Source organism: Lytechinus pictus, unplaced genomic scaffold (genome assembly GCF_037042905.1).
Source record: "Lytechinus pictus isolate F3 Inbred unplaced genomic scaffold, Lp3.0 scaffold_20, whole genome shotgun sequence".
NCBI lineage: Eukaryota > Metazoa > Echinodermata > Echinoidea > Temnopleuroida > Toxopneustidae > Lytechinus > Lytechinus pictus.
In genome coordinates, this window is record NW_026974141.1 from 9,063,160 (window position 1) to 9,078,212 (window position 15,053).

The following is a 15,053-nucleotide window of genomic DNA, read 5'->3' on the forward strand; positions in this document are numbered from 1 at the left end:
AGGGCAAGCAATGTTGCTATGAGAGATGCTGCTTGATCTCAGTCGAGATAGGTAATTAAGGAGAGAAAAATAGGGACATGATTAAAAGAAGGATTGAACGTTCTGCTCTGTACGTCTCCTAATTCGTGAGCAATGGGGTAAAGGTTGTATTTACACATTTTGGGCTTAGCCTAATAAAATGACCTCGGGAGTCTCTGTTTTGTAAGGTACATTATTGGCGAGTTTATCTGAATGGATTATTGTTGGTTTGTAGAACTGTTGGATAATATATACCCTTATTATGGTATGACGTTTTCATCTCATCTTTTCAATCTGCGATTAGGGTGTGCATGTATTCGGCAGATTTTAACGACGGAAATTGTAAAATAATTTTGCTATTATATTTGCTGCGATGACTTCGTTACCTCGAATGGATCAAAGTGGTGATCAAACTGATTCTCATGCTTTTGATTGTTTTGTTTTTGAAGAGTTGTTTTGAATAACTCTGACAGAAACCTCGTTCGACAACGCCGTTGACGTAATGTTCTACGATATAAAGATGTGACCTATATATTGACTGTATTCTAAAAAGGCAATGAAACTCCAATTGTAGAAGGAGAGTCAGCCATGACTCATTTCTGATAAGTTGCAGTGGAAGAATTATAGAACATTTCTTTCGGGTAAGTATACCTTGTTTTCATTAAGATAACCTAAATATATTTGTGTTGTACTACCACGACTACCGGAGGGAAAATCTCTGTTTTGATATTATAGATCGATAAATAATAATCTGAATCTAAATTTCATGGATGTTTTCTCTCTGTTTACCCCACCTTAATTATTTTAATGAATTATATTTTCATACCTTCGATTCCTCGTATATGTCACATATTATTTATTTCCGTCGGCAGCGAATATAAAGAAAAATAATGCACATTTTTCATTCTCTTGCCATGCAGTGTATTCAAAACGGTCTCAAATATAAGATGCGTATTAAAGGATTCATAAAAAAATAATAAAGTTTGCGTGGGTGCTCAAAAAAGGGAAAAAATGAAATGAGAAGCACTGGATCATCGATATACAAATGTGTATTACAGAAACTATAATGATATAATGATCAGCGAAGGTTTATTTTGAATCCATTATGAAAGGGAAGAAGCCATATTCATTATGACCATATTTACACCAGCGAACAAATTATAGTTGAGCATATATACCTCTCTCAAATATTACGAGTTTGCTGACTCAATAATCATGTATTAATAATAACTCGGATGATGCGAGGTAAAAGAAAATCAATATATCACGTTCTGGAGACGTGTTTCATAAAGCAAATAGGAGACAGACAGTAGGCCTACACGATATATTCATGGCCGTACGCATTTTTTCCGGGGGGGGGGGGCAAGACGCATAACAATACATTTATGAAGAAACTCGAAATTGAGGGACCGAAGTAACTAAACTAGTCATGTGAGCGCTTTTGCATTTTTAAAGGGCACTGGGAACGATTTTTGAAAAGGGGGTGCAGAGCTTGAAAAATTATACCCCCCCCCCCATTTCCATGGGGTGCTGCCTTATGGTGTATAACATACACAGCACCCCGCGCTTCCCAGGGCCATGGTGATTTTCTAAAGTTTAATTGAAGGATTAAGTTTACACCTTTGGTGAGGTTTGTGAAAATATTCATTTAAAAAAATGGCAAAAAGAAGCTGCTGAAAACTGCTTATCTAATAAAAGAGAGCCAATGGAGTAAATTAGAAAGTCAAAAAGGGGCCTAAGCTTTCGATCCTAGCAGAATCTTCGTCGGAGGCAAAAAAAAAAAAGCAAAAATATAAGTTTTCAAAATTTCTGCATCACCCCTGAGGGGTATTCCCAGAATAGGTCCCGGTTTCTAGATCTTCAAAAAGAAAAGTGTTTCTTGTGTCAAATTTTTCATAAGTTCTTTGAATTAATGACCTCCATGTTTCAATGCTTAAGATTGTCATATACTTGACGAGATATTTATCTTGCCATGTCGGCTCAATTAGGTCGACATGGCGACATACACGTTATATTGGCAAGTCGACTCCACGCCTCATTTGGTGAGACACGTACTGTCGACTTGTCGTCATGGCGGTATAACGATACCTAGCCATCACTGACTTTTCAAAGTAAAGTATCACGCCATGTCGACATAAAAAAGGTATTAGGTCGACAAGGCAAAATCAAATATCTCGCCATGGCATCAAGCAGATGATACTTTTGAAAGCTTTGATCCTTAAATTTTCACCCGATTGCTAAACATTTCATGTTCTTCTTGGCAGATTGACTGACGGCAACCACAATGGAAGGGTCTATTGCCTATTACGGGCCAACCTATCAATCCGACAGAGGGCATGGGACACCGATCATTGATCAAATGACGTCATCATCCAATACGACCTCCGATGATGACATCACAGATTATCAACCATCCATCGCGTGGTTGGCCATCGTACCGCTCGTCGTGGGGACGATCACGATCGCCACAGTGGTTGGCAACGCACTCGTGATGGTGGCTTTCTGCAAGGATCCCCGCATCCACAGCCGCGTCGCCAGCCTGCTCATCTTAAACCTCGCCATTTCTGATTTCATCATCGGATTAGTGGTGCTCAGTGTTAACCTTTCTTGGATAACGTGGAACGAGTGGCTTGGCGGGGAGTTCTGGCTTCTGGGAGAAGTCTTCTGCAAGATTTGGCTGATCATCGACAACACGGCCACACTGTTGTCCGTATTCACGATCATCCTCATCAGCCTCGATCGCTACTGGCTGCTCACAAAGAAACTCCATTATCAGACTTTCCAAACGCGGAAGCGTGTCTTGGTGACGATAACCATCCTTTGGGTCTCAACCGCGGTTGTCTTCACCATCCTTGCGGTCGGTTGGCCGTACTTCACCGGTGAACGCAACGTCGATTTCAGTAAAGAATGTGAACTAGACATGGCTTACAACGTATACGCTACAATCGCGCAGTTGATTTGCGAGTTCATTATACCTCTCATAATCATTATTGGTCTGAACATCGCGGTTTATATTAAAATAAGAAAACGCGCAGAGGGCTTGAGTCAATTGAAGACAAGAAGTGTAGATCATTCTAAACGACAACAGAAGGTAGATACAGTAGAAATGAACCGGTTATCATCTCCTATCGAGTCTCCAGTTTCTTTATCCCATATCAGTCTAGTAAACACATCCGCTTCGAACCATGAACTACGAGAACAAGTCAACGAATCATCTTTTGTCAACGGTGATGTCAAAGACTATCAAACGATGCCTTGCGACCGCGAACTTTCAAAGACTTTGAACAGCGTCGCAGAAGCGCAGAAACGCAGACGGGAGTTCGCGCGTCATCGACGCGCAGCGACAGTACTTGGAATTTTGGTGTCAGTGTTCATAGCGTGCTGGCTCCCATATCAAATTGCAAACATCGTCAACGCCATTTGTGACGAGTGCATATCGGATCTTGTCTGGGAAATAGTAAATAATATCTTATGGTGCAATTCGTTCATCAACCCTTTCTTATACGCCGCCACCAACGTTCACTTCAGGAGAAATTTCATTATTCTGCTTGGGCTTCGTAAGTGCCGTTGTTTCAGAGCAACCATGCAGGTGGAAGCTCGACCAAGCTCAACGGTTGAACAAATCAGACCGAGATATCGTAATACGCAAGAAAAGTAATAAGATAATTTGCATCATTTAACAGCACTCCACTATAACTGCGTGCTGATAACACTTTTAACAGGACCACTGTGAGTCATCTGAAAGCCGAACCATATATCTTGATCCAATGACTGGATAGAAAAACATCGATTTGTAAACTAATGTTTTCTTAATCATGGAAACACTAAATAAAAGCAGATTACATTACATCTCTTTTTGCTGTATCTAAATCTTCAGTGGTGTATCGGGGTCCACTGCCAACTCGTCCACTCACCACATGGTCTACCTTCATTTAGTCTAAAGCCATTCCGTCCATCAACATTTCGTCTAACAACCATTTGGTCCAATCATCACTTCGTCTAATCACCATTTCGTCTATTACCAATTCGTCCAATAACCAGTTGGTCTAATACCCATCTTCTTTTTATTCATTTTGCACAATTAACACTTTAGTTTAATTAGACCAAATGGTATATGGACTAAATGGCTATTGGACCAACTGGTTATTACACGGAATGGCATTAGACTGAATGAAAGTAGACCATGTGGTGAGTAGACGAACTGATGATAGACCAAATGGTAGTAGACGAGTTGGCAATTGGATGAATTGGCATTGGAAATAAACCGTTGGGGGGCACAACAATAAAAAAGAACATGAAAAATGGAAGGAACTTGAAAATACAATTTTTCCTTGGAAATTTCATCTCATGAACGAACTGAGAAGCTACCAAATGATCGTCTTGATTTTTGCCCTTGCCCCCTCCCTTTACAACTCAGTTTCAGACAGCCCCCCTCCCCTCTCTCACACGGTTTTTACTCGACTTGCAGTTGATCTACATAGTCTAATGGTCTAAACCCATATGGGCCCCGTCTTACAAAGAGTTACGATTGATCTGATCAATCGCAACTATGGACGGCCAGCAATGTCAACATCTATTATGCATGTTCAAAATATTTTCTAGCTATGATGTATATTCATGCATTCATTGTTTTCTTGAAGATTCACTGCGCTTCTCTTTACATACAAAGGACATTGTGCAAATTTTTCGTTGAAAAAATTATGGTATGGTTGGATTTCCATAGTTGCAATTGATCGGATCAATCGTATCTCTTTGTGAAACAGGGCCATGGTCTACTATCAATTTTGTCTAAAAGCTTTTTGGTCTACTCCGTAATTGATCTACTACCCACCTAGTCTAATTGTCAGTCTAAAATTGCAATTCTATTTTTGCCCCCAAATTGATCATAAGTTTTGTACTTTATTACAAATTGGCGATTGATTTCTAATAAATCTGCTTCTTACACAAGCAGTATAATCTGGGGCCCGTTGCAGAAAGAGTTGCGTTTAAACGCAAGTCAAAAAATCAATCGCAAGTCCAAAATGCGCGCTGTTGATTGGTTGAAAATGAAGTTGCGCTTGATTTTTAGAGATGCGTTTGATTGCAACTCTTTCTGCAACGGGCCCCTTTGTTACATTTAAAATTGATCCATCAATTGTAAAATTGCAACAGAATATTTGCAATTGATTGCAAATATTTTCTTGCAACACCCCCATTAATGCCCATTTGGTTTGATCTCCATTTCGTCTACTATTTCATGCTTTGTTAAATTGAAATTCGCTTCATAAACAGTGCATCTAACCATATTGACTACAGAGTTTAAAGGACAAGTCCACCCCAACAAAAAGTTGATTTGATTAAAAAGAGAAAAATCCAACGAGGATAACACTTAAAATTTCTTAAAAATCGGATGTAAAATAAGAAAGTTATGATATTTTAAAGTTTTGTTAAATTTCACATAACAGTTATATGCACATCATGGTGGGTATGCAAATGAGGAGACTGATGACGTCACCCACTCAATATTTCTTTTGTATTTTATTATATAAAATATGGAATATTATATTTTTCTCCTCATTGCCAAGTGAAACAATAATTAATTCCTCCCTGCACATGTGGAATGAGCATTGTTTAAAACTATATGGTCCTTATTGTCAAATCTATGAAAAATGAAATATTGTATAATTCAAACAATAAAAAAACAAAAGAAATAGTGAGTGAGGGACATCATCGAATGTCTCATTTGAGTTCTGCATATATCACTGTTATGTGAAAAATAAGCAAAACTTTAAAATGTCATAACTTTCTTATTTTACATCCGATTTTGATGAAATTTTCAGCATTTTGCTAGTTTGATTTTTCTCTATTTATTTAAATCAACATTTTTCTGGGGTGGACTTGACTTTTTAGATCAAATGGGCAGAGCCTAACTTGAAATTAGACAGAATGGTAAATGGACAACAGTTGGGTCAAACGGCTAATAGATGAACTGGTCGCACAATGTAGATGAATTAGGATTAGACCATGTGGGATGAGACCAAATGGGCCAAAAGATACTGGGCCCCGTCTTACAAAGAGTTGCGATTGATCTGATCAAGGAGATATCACTCGATCGGATCAATCGCAACTATGGACGGCCAGCAATGTCAACATCTATTATGCATGTTTATTCAAAATATTTTCTAGCTATGATGTATATTCTGTGCGTTCATTGTTTTCTTGAAAATTCACTGTGCTTCTCATTGTTTACAAAGGGCATTGTGCAAATTTCCTGTAGAAAAAAATTATGACACTGATGGATTTCCATAGAGTTACGATTGACTGGATCAATTGTAACTCTTTGTAAAACGGGGCCCAGCACATTTTTCTGTGAAACTTTACACCCTGTACACTAAAACACAATTTGTAAAAGAATTGCAGTTATAGTTTTTAATAATTGTTTTGTATATTTCACCTATCGTAAAATGAGAAACAGTAAATAGGGGCTAAAAAGTGGATTACCTTCTCAAAACATACAGTTAAAGTGTAGAAATTCACAATAAAATTTTGACAGAAAATTTCTGAAATTGCTATAAACAGAGTCTTGTTTACTTCGTTTATAATATAATAACAATCATTAAGTAAAATAATAATGTGTTTCTTGCAATTTATTCAAAATAAGCTTTAATTTCTTTAAAATCCAATGTACGACATATGAAGAGAGATCAATCAGGCAGGGTAGAACACTGAAAATATCATCTAAATCAGGGGAGTGTTTCATCAACATTTTAGTCCGACGTGTTGTCAGATCTGACAGCTTTCCTTGATGTTGATTGGCTAAGAAGCACTGTTACTATGGCAACTGTCAGATAAAATAAGGACTTGTCGGATAAAACGTCTGACAAGTCCTTTATGAAACGCTCCCCAGATGAAAATTAATCTTTAAGCTTGCTCAGTTGTTAAAAATGAGATATTACGCATCACAGAAGGTAATGGGGAACTTCATGAATTCCCGTGAAAAGTGTAATATCATAATTCCTGATTTATTGGACATCCCCTTTATAAACATTTTTTTCTAATTGAATTCTTTGATAATCAAATCTTTGAACAATTCTTTTATAGCAGGGGCTGCAGAATGGTTTCGAAAATTGGGGGGGGGGGGGGTGAGTCAAAATTACATGTAAGTGGGGGGGGGGTGACCATGCAAAATATCACAAACAGGTTTTTGTATACGGTTTTGGAAAAAAGTGTGCGGGAGGGGGCTGAACATCCCCCCCAGTTCCGTGGTCCCTGTATATTTCTTATATAAATGGATTACAAACGATTGTGAAATGTGATGGCCAATGTGAATGGCCCATATGATTCATGCAAAGGGTTCCACGGAAGTTAATTGTAGGGAAAATTTGGTTTAAAAAAATATTTTATCAGTGTCGAGTTTTCCACAACTTACCAAACAATAAATGTCTTTTCCTTCTTCCAAATGAAATAGGGGCAATGCTAGATCGGTTTTAACATGTGACAGGTACATGCACATACATGTATAGGGTGGGTGTGGATGGACATGAACCAAAAAATGTGCAAATACACATCCAATCACTTGGAACCATATAAAATCTGTTTGACTTACATGTAGAAGAGGAACATATATTTTGCACTATCTGGTATTGCTTGAATATGGTCAAACATTTGACTTCTGTAAGGTCTACTTAAGCAATTTTACTTTTACATCACTTATTAAAGAACCATTTTAGGTTAGGCCTCTCTCTCACAAACATCTAGTTTTTGTCTTGGTCTGCATTTATAATTCATGATTACATTGATCTTTGAAAGTATTGCATCATGAATGTAGTCTCTTCATTTATTCAGTCAAACTAAAATTTTTGCTGTGTTACCCGTAGAGGGATCATTGTTCATTTGACTGATTTCCAGAAGTGTTCCCCAAGGATCATGTTTGGTCCCTCTTGTCTTCATCCATATTCACATCCTGTTGTGTCGCCTGTTGGGTAACCATTACTCTCTTCTTAGGTGGTTGATATGAACCCATCCCTGCAGCTGCTTCGGCTTCTTTCTGTGTGTAGGGCTCCAACTCGAGCGCTTTCAATCTAGGGTCAAAGGTCAAAAAAAAAAAAAAAAAAAAGATTAAGTGGAGCCCCTCTGACTGACAAGCCTGCATTAAGCACTTCAATATACAGATAAGCACATCAAATATTCTCTTCTTTTCATTTATCCTTTGAATAAACAATATCATAATCCAAGGCCAGGAGATGTTGTGCACATTCCCCAATTGTATGGAATAAGGAAATGAATGGGCATGACCATCCATATATCAAAATATAATTTCATTATTCAAATTCCATCCATGTAAAAAGGCCATGTCCATCATTACTTTCCCTATTCTAATGAGTTACTGTCATACGTCAAAGTGGTGTTTAATAAAATAGCGACATGAAACAAATTTTATGCAAGATTTAACCTGTGGCAGAATCGCATCAAGAGCAAAATGATGTGCATTGAAATCTTTTCTCATCTTTTAATAAGGCGTATATTGTATACAATATGCGCAAAAGCAATTACATATGATTTTTTAATCTAGTTTTTAACTCTATTATTCCATAATGCTTACCTCCGTTTATGTGTCTTGCTTCGAAAATGATCCTTCATTGCAGACTCATCAATGAAGTATCTCCTGCAATATGGAAAAGACAAACCAAAATTAACTTTATATTACACATCAAAATCAGAATCATTTTATTGCCACAAAGTTGAAAGGAATTAGAGAAGTACACTGTAGTAGGCCTAAACGTTGAGGACGTGACTGTGGGTGACGACAAATAAAACAAAAGTGCAAAAATCTCACCCCCCCCCCCGGCTCAATTTACTATACTCTTCTTGGTGCAAGGTTAGTATACTAATACTAAAATCCTTGCACTAGTGTGAGTGGATCTCCAAGTCATCTTTCAAATTCTTAGACATCGCTTTGCTATAATTTTGATATGGACTGAAGTTAGCGACCAAATCATGCGAACACGAACGAACGGGTGAGCCGTCGTAGGCACATCTTTTGGTCGCTAACTTCAGTCAATATCAAATTATGACGAACAATAACAGATGTAGACAGGCACTGATATACAGTATCATGTGAGCACTTCCTTTAATCTAGATTGTATGCTGTGTGAACACAGCCTCTATGACTATAGACATTCCCCTCTCTTGGATACAAGTATGTTAATGACAAGCATCCCTTTCTATTATGTTAGCCTTAAGCTGCTGCATTGGGCACTTTATAGGGGTCTATTGTAATATCAAGCCTTGCTCATTGATGCTTGGCAGTGACATAGCAGTAACTCCTAGTAAGGCACAGGGTATAAATAGGAGACACAGTTTAGGTAGAGAGTGGTTGTTTGAGTTTGCTTCTAATGGATCCATCGCTGAAAGCCTGTATGTCCTGGCCTGTGGACGTGACATACTCTGGCAGTATACATACAGTACTCCAGCTAGGACCCCACAGAGCGCTCTGCAATGGTAGCTTCGCATTGCTTCCAAGCTTCAACGAGGCCATCAAAGTACTCCGTGATCCATTATTAAGCCGGTTAGCTTAGTACATGTGGTTAGGCCACAATACTACACAGATAACGTCACAATTGAATTGGAGCCAAAATACAGCCGTTCCTAATCCGATACGGTAATAATAATCGCCTGTTTGGAAATACGGTGGGCATCTATTGTTTATTGACCTCCATGACCTCTAAATCAGTAAACTAGATTATAAAGGTCTAAATCTGAGCTGAGTCTGAGAGACTTGTCATGACAAAAATTTTGAACAATTTCTGGTGGAGAAATTTTTGCTCCAAGTCGGCCTGTGCAAAACTGCATTAAGCCATTACATAAGCACCCTTTAATATAAAACGAGGCACAGCATTTTGATTCAGCTCAGAAGACTGCTACAGTTCACACTCAATGTCGTTGACTCAGTATGGCAGTGAGTCCAAACTTTGCGTGTCCATACTTCACAGACGGTCATTATCTCAAAAAGTAGGCAATATCCTTAAAATCTGACATCATCAATGTGAAAAGCGACCGAAAATTACCCTTAGACGTAATTTTCTTTAGGATGAGTTCAGTGTTCATGAAAATATTGACAAAAGATCAGCAAATTTGTCACCGTTAGCGCCCGTTCCGAAGAAATCTGATATTCTCAACAACAAGCACTGCAGAAATCATCAAAAATGTGAGTTAAATGTGGTACTGACCGATTCTATAGCATTTTGCTGTCAATCTGATATTAATATTTCACTTTTTGAGCTTGAATTTTTGTTTTAATCTCCATAAAAACTTTGATCCACGAAGTTAGGTCACACTTTTTCAGAACGGTTTTCCAGCACAGCGCGCATTTAGTGATCGGAATAGAATTTTGAGATCGCGATACCGGCGAAACCCCTCGACCTACTTTATATTTTCGTCAATGATTTTATTATTGATTACGACCTTCTTCTTCTCTTCTTCTCTATAGTATAATAAGTACAGGCCACCGTCTAGCGTCTGGCGTATTGTCGTACTTGCCGTCAATGTGGTATTGGTAACAATTTCTTGAATTGGTTTTGTATAAATTGTGAATATTTTGTGAACAAAGTTAAGCCTGATGTGATGTAGACCTAGTGATTATGATGGGGTGTCCAAACTTCGCGCACTTTTCAAAAATATTCATCAGGCATAATTTTGTTCACAAAATATTCATAATTTATACAAAACCAATTCAAGAAATAGTTACCACATTGACGGCAAGATCGTAAACTATAAAATCATGGATGAAAATGTAAAGTAGGTCAAGGGGTTTCGCCGGTATCGCGATCTCAAAATTCTATTCCGATCGGCGAATGCGGGCTGTGCTGGAAAACCGTTCAGAAAAGTGTGACCTAACTTCGCGCACCAAAGCTTTTGTGGAGATTTAAACAAAAACTCAAGTTCAAAAAGTGAAAAATTAAATCAGCTTGATGGCAAAATGCTATGGAATCGGTTAGTACCACATTTAACTCACATTTTTGATGATTTCTGCTTGCAAAATGGTGATATCGTGATGCTTGTGATTTCTTCAATACGGGCGCTAGCGGTGACAAATTTGCTGAACTTTTGCCAATATTTTCATGAATACTGAACTCATCCTAAAGAAATTTTCATTATACGGTAATTTTAGGTCGCTTTTCACATTGATGATGTCAGATTTTAAGGATATTGGCTAGTTTTTGAGATAAGGACCGTCCGCGAAGTATGGACACGCGCGAAGTTTGGACACACTGCCATAATATTTTTGAAAAGTCCACAAAGTTTGGACACCCCATCATACTCATTTATTTTTTCATCACACTTCACAGAATGAAATACCCCGCCCCCCAAAAAATAAAATAGAAAAGGATACTCTCACAACCTCACTTTTGTCTCTCGTGTGAGAGTGTTTTTTTATCGTCTAACAGTGTCAAGTCTCATACTCACGCGCAATGAAGACAGTAATGTTGTGCTGATCCAGGCTTGTCAAAATCTATTTTTTGATGCAGCAATCTTTCCGCATTTCGGGGTTTCAAATCCTCGTCAATTTCATCCAAGTCCTTGGTTTTCCTTTTTGTTCTGTACTTTTTCTTGATGTGTGTGTATCCCCGATGGTGTCGTTTCCGGGCTTGTCGAGTCATTTTTATCTGAGAAGAGAAATTTTAAGCTGAAAACAGAACTATATATTTCACAAACTGTCTTCAAAGGACCTCAGCACATATGAACAGTGCACAGTCGACAGTCTGCACTAGCACTGCACATGCATTGCATGTAAATAGACAAGCACATGCACAGCTGCTATGCTATGCATGCTCTGCGATGCGGAAGCCGCTGCGACACGCGCACACTGAGAAAATGAAGGTAGAGATTGAAATTCAATGCTCAAACAGTGTTTAGATTTGCAGATTTTGCCAAGCTGCAAAATGAACAATTTATATCGGGAAAAGTATAGGGGGTTTGATTGTCTCTATACCTATATGACCTGCGATTGTCTCATTTTTCTTGATATTTCCTTTCTGAGAATTGAGCACCCCCTAAAAAATAAACACCCATAACCAATACATAGCCATCACCCCCAAAAGGACGTATTTCCCTTTGTTTCTCTATTTAAAAAAAAATGATAATAATAATAATAATAAAAATAATGATTAATGTTAATAATAATAATAATATCAATAATGATAATAATAATAATGATAATAATAATAATGATAATAATAAAAAGAAAAGAAAAGGAAGTCGAGCACGACCTGGGCAACCTTATACGCCTGGTTAAAATCGCAACTATATCGAATGGAGAAAACTTTGAATTCTTTTATTTGATGACAAAAATATCACATCTATTACATTAATATGTAAATTCGAATTGCTGATTTCATTTTTCAAAATAATTTTTATTTAAGGAGCAGTGGCGCATGGGCCAAAAATATAGAGGGGAGCTAATAGATATTTAAGTTATGTGAGCGAGCAAAACTTTCGACATTTTTTTAGACCATTCCGAGAAAATCATGTTTTTTCTTATTCTCCCTTATTGTGATATTCTTATGCGAAACTAAATTGTCATGATATGCTACCATTGCTACGTACCTTACCATGTGAACATAAAAATTGGTTAAAAAAAAAAGAAATCTACCTGTCGTCATATTTTTAAAATATTTTTTTTCGAAAAAAAAAATCATTGTGGGTCTATAGCCCCTTTTGCAAACAAACTTAAATGGATCCAACCCCTTTTGAATAGGTAATTGTTTGCAAAAGGGGTTATACCTACTTTCTATCCTTCCGAGAAAATCATTGCAATATTCTTATGCCAAACTAAATGATACCCTACTATGTGAGCATAAAATTGGAATGAAAGAAATCTACCTCTAGCTCTCTTCATTATTTAAAAATATTTTTTCCCCAAAAATTATCTTTGTGGTTCTTGCCTCTTTTGCAGACAAACTGAAATGGAGTAACCCCTTTCGAAAAAAGTGACTTTTATTTGCCATTTTTGTTCACTTTTTAATGGGAATTTCAACTTTTTTTGGTATCATCTTTAGAGCTACTAAAAATCTATACATGTGAAACAAAAAAAATCAAATTTGATAAAAAATTGATCTAGGCCCCTCTTGCAATTAAAACTCTTCATATAAAAATGAGAATTTTTTTTCTTGTTTCTTAATTACCATTAATGATGCTGTTTCTTATTACCAAATAGAAAAGGGAACGCGCCATCAGGGCATTAACAGACTGAACATTTTGAACAAACTAGAAAAGAAGAGGGGCATTTTTCCAAAAGAAAAAGAAAATAAGATTGGGCATATCAACAAAGGGCATTTAAGTCGGAATATCAAAAGTTTTAGCTCGCACTTCGCACCCGCACGACTGTTTAGAAACCCATCCTGCAACTGCTTAGAATGTCTAGTGTCCAGATAGGAATATCTAAATTTTTAGGTCTGAAATTTCATATAGTCGAAATTAATACTTTTTTGTATATCATTCCAGAAATGAAATGTATTGGATCGTGATTGATATATTTCTAAGCACTTTTAGTAAACATGAACAAATTGGTTTCTAACTGAATAATTAATTGATACAAGCGCGAAGCGCGAGCTAAATTTTTTTAATATTTCGACCTGAACACTTTACATTCTGAGCATTTCATTTATTTATTAACAGGATGGAATTTTAGGCGAGTGCGAAGCTCGAGCTGAAATTTTTGGTATTCCGTCATAAGAACTTGATATTCTTAAGCAATTTTTTTAACCGTGAACAAATTGGTTTTTAATGATATATTTTTTATTTTTTATATTCCGCGTTCATTGTTTAGTTACATACCTATCAAGTTGATGAATAAAAAAGTGCTTAGAACGTTCATTTTTAGGTCGGAATGTCAACAATTTTCAGCTCGCGCTTCGCTTTCGCATTACTGTTGAAATGTATCGTCTTCATGGGTAACTGAAAAAAAAAAGTTTATAAAAGGTCCCTTTAAAGGTCATGTCCACTCCGGAAAAATGTTGATTTGAATAAATAGAGAAAACTCAAACTAGCATAATGTTGAAAATTTCATCAAAATCGGATGTATAATAAGAAACTTATGACAATTTTGAGTTTCGCTTATTTTTCACAAAACAGCTAGTGATATGCAAAATTCAGTGACATGCAAATGAGACAGTCGATGATGTCCTTCACTCACAATTTCTTTTGTTTTTATTGTTTGAATTATACAATATTTCATTTTTTACACATTAGACATTAGAACCAACATTGCCACATGTTAATTCAGGGTGGAATCAATCTTCGTTTCACTTGACAATGAGAAAATTAGAATATTTCATATAATTAAATACAAAAGAAATAGTGAGTGGATGACGTCATCAGTCTCCTCATTTGCATAATGACCAGGATGTGCATATAACTGTTTTTTGAACTTATATAAGCAAAACTTTAATGTCATAACTTTCTTATTTTACATCCGAATTTGATAAAATTTTCAGTGTTATGCTTGTCAGATTTTTCTCTTTTTATTTAAATCAACTTTTTGTTGGGGGTGGACTTGTTCTTGAAGATCAGGCCAGAACTTACATTAAAAATTTCTACTCGCGCTTCGCGCTCTCAGTATACGCATCTTCACATACATTGCCCAGGACTTTTCTGGACACTACATGAAATCTAAAAAAAAATAGCTTGCGCTCCGCGCTCGCACTTTTTGAATAGGGCCTATGAAATTATTACATAATTATATTTTATTAAAAATTAAAGCTAAAATTAAGTGACTGTTAGGAATACCCTAGCTTCAAAGCAACAAAAAAAAACTCAACTTTGAGCGGCCGATCGGGGGAAATATGGGTCAGTGATAACAATCTCGGGCCCCCTCCGGATCGAGGTACGTGCTCCCTATATATGCCTGGATAATAACACACGCAACACCCCAAAGGTAATATTTGGGGGTGCCACCCGCCAGCGACCAGCACCCCCGCTTCCCCAGGGGGGGGGGGGGGGGCAGTCAAATATATTGCTGTACACACGCGTGACCAAGGAATTTCCAAACACCCCCT

General features: G+C 37.1%; 2 protein-coding genes across 2 annotated transcripts; one reads left to right on the forward strand and one right to left on the reverse strand.

The window, feature by feature from the left end:
• Positions 1–3,864, forward strand: LOC135157870 (muscarinic acetylcholine receptor M5-like). Its single transcript, XM_064114968.1, has 2 exons — positions 1–659; positions 2,283–3,864. The coding sequence occupies exon 2, from the start codon at positions 2,303–2,305 to the stop codon at positions 3,674–3,676; it is 1,374 nt and encodes a 457-aa protein (XP_063971038.1). The 5' UTR covers positions 1–659; positions 2,283–2,302; the 3' UTR covers positions 3,677–3,864.
• Positions 3,865–6,629: 2,765 nt separating this feature from the next.
• On the reverse strand, positions 6,630–11,832 carry LOC135157871 (zinc finger protein 593-like). Its single transcript, XM_064114969.1, has 3 exons — positions 11,464–11,832; positions 8,600–8,662; positions 6,630–8,078 (listed from the first exon to the last, which is right to left on the reverse strand). Exons 1-3 carry the CDS (start codon positions 11,655–11,657, stop codon positions 7,922–7,924), a joined length of 414 nt encoding a protein of 137 aa, XP_063971039.1. The 5' UTR covers positions 11,658–11,832; the 3' UTR covers positions 6,630–7,921.
• Between the last annotated feature and the right edge of the window lie 3,221 nt (positions 11,833–15,053).

Bases quoted from the DNA above. Each gene is read 5' to 3' on its own strand.
- LOC135157870 (XM_064114968.1), top strand. From the start codon at position 2,303: ATGGAAGGGTCTATTGCCTATTACGGGCCAACCTATCAATCCGACAGA.
- LOC135157871 (XM_064114969.1), bottom strand. From the start codon at position 11,657: ATGACTCGACAAGCCCGGAAACGACACCATCGGGGATACACACACATC. The intron at 8,663-11,463 runs GTGAGTATGAGA...TCCATATTGCAG, and splicing joins CATTACTGTCTTCATTGCGC to GAGATACTTCATTGATGAGT. The intron at 8,079-8,599 runs GTAAGCATTATG...CTTTGACCCTAG, and splicing joins AGCAAGACACATAAACGGAG to ATTGAAAGCGCTCGAGTTGG.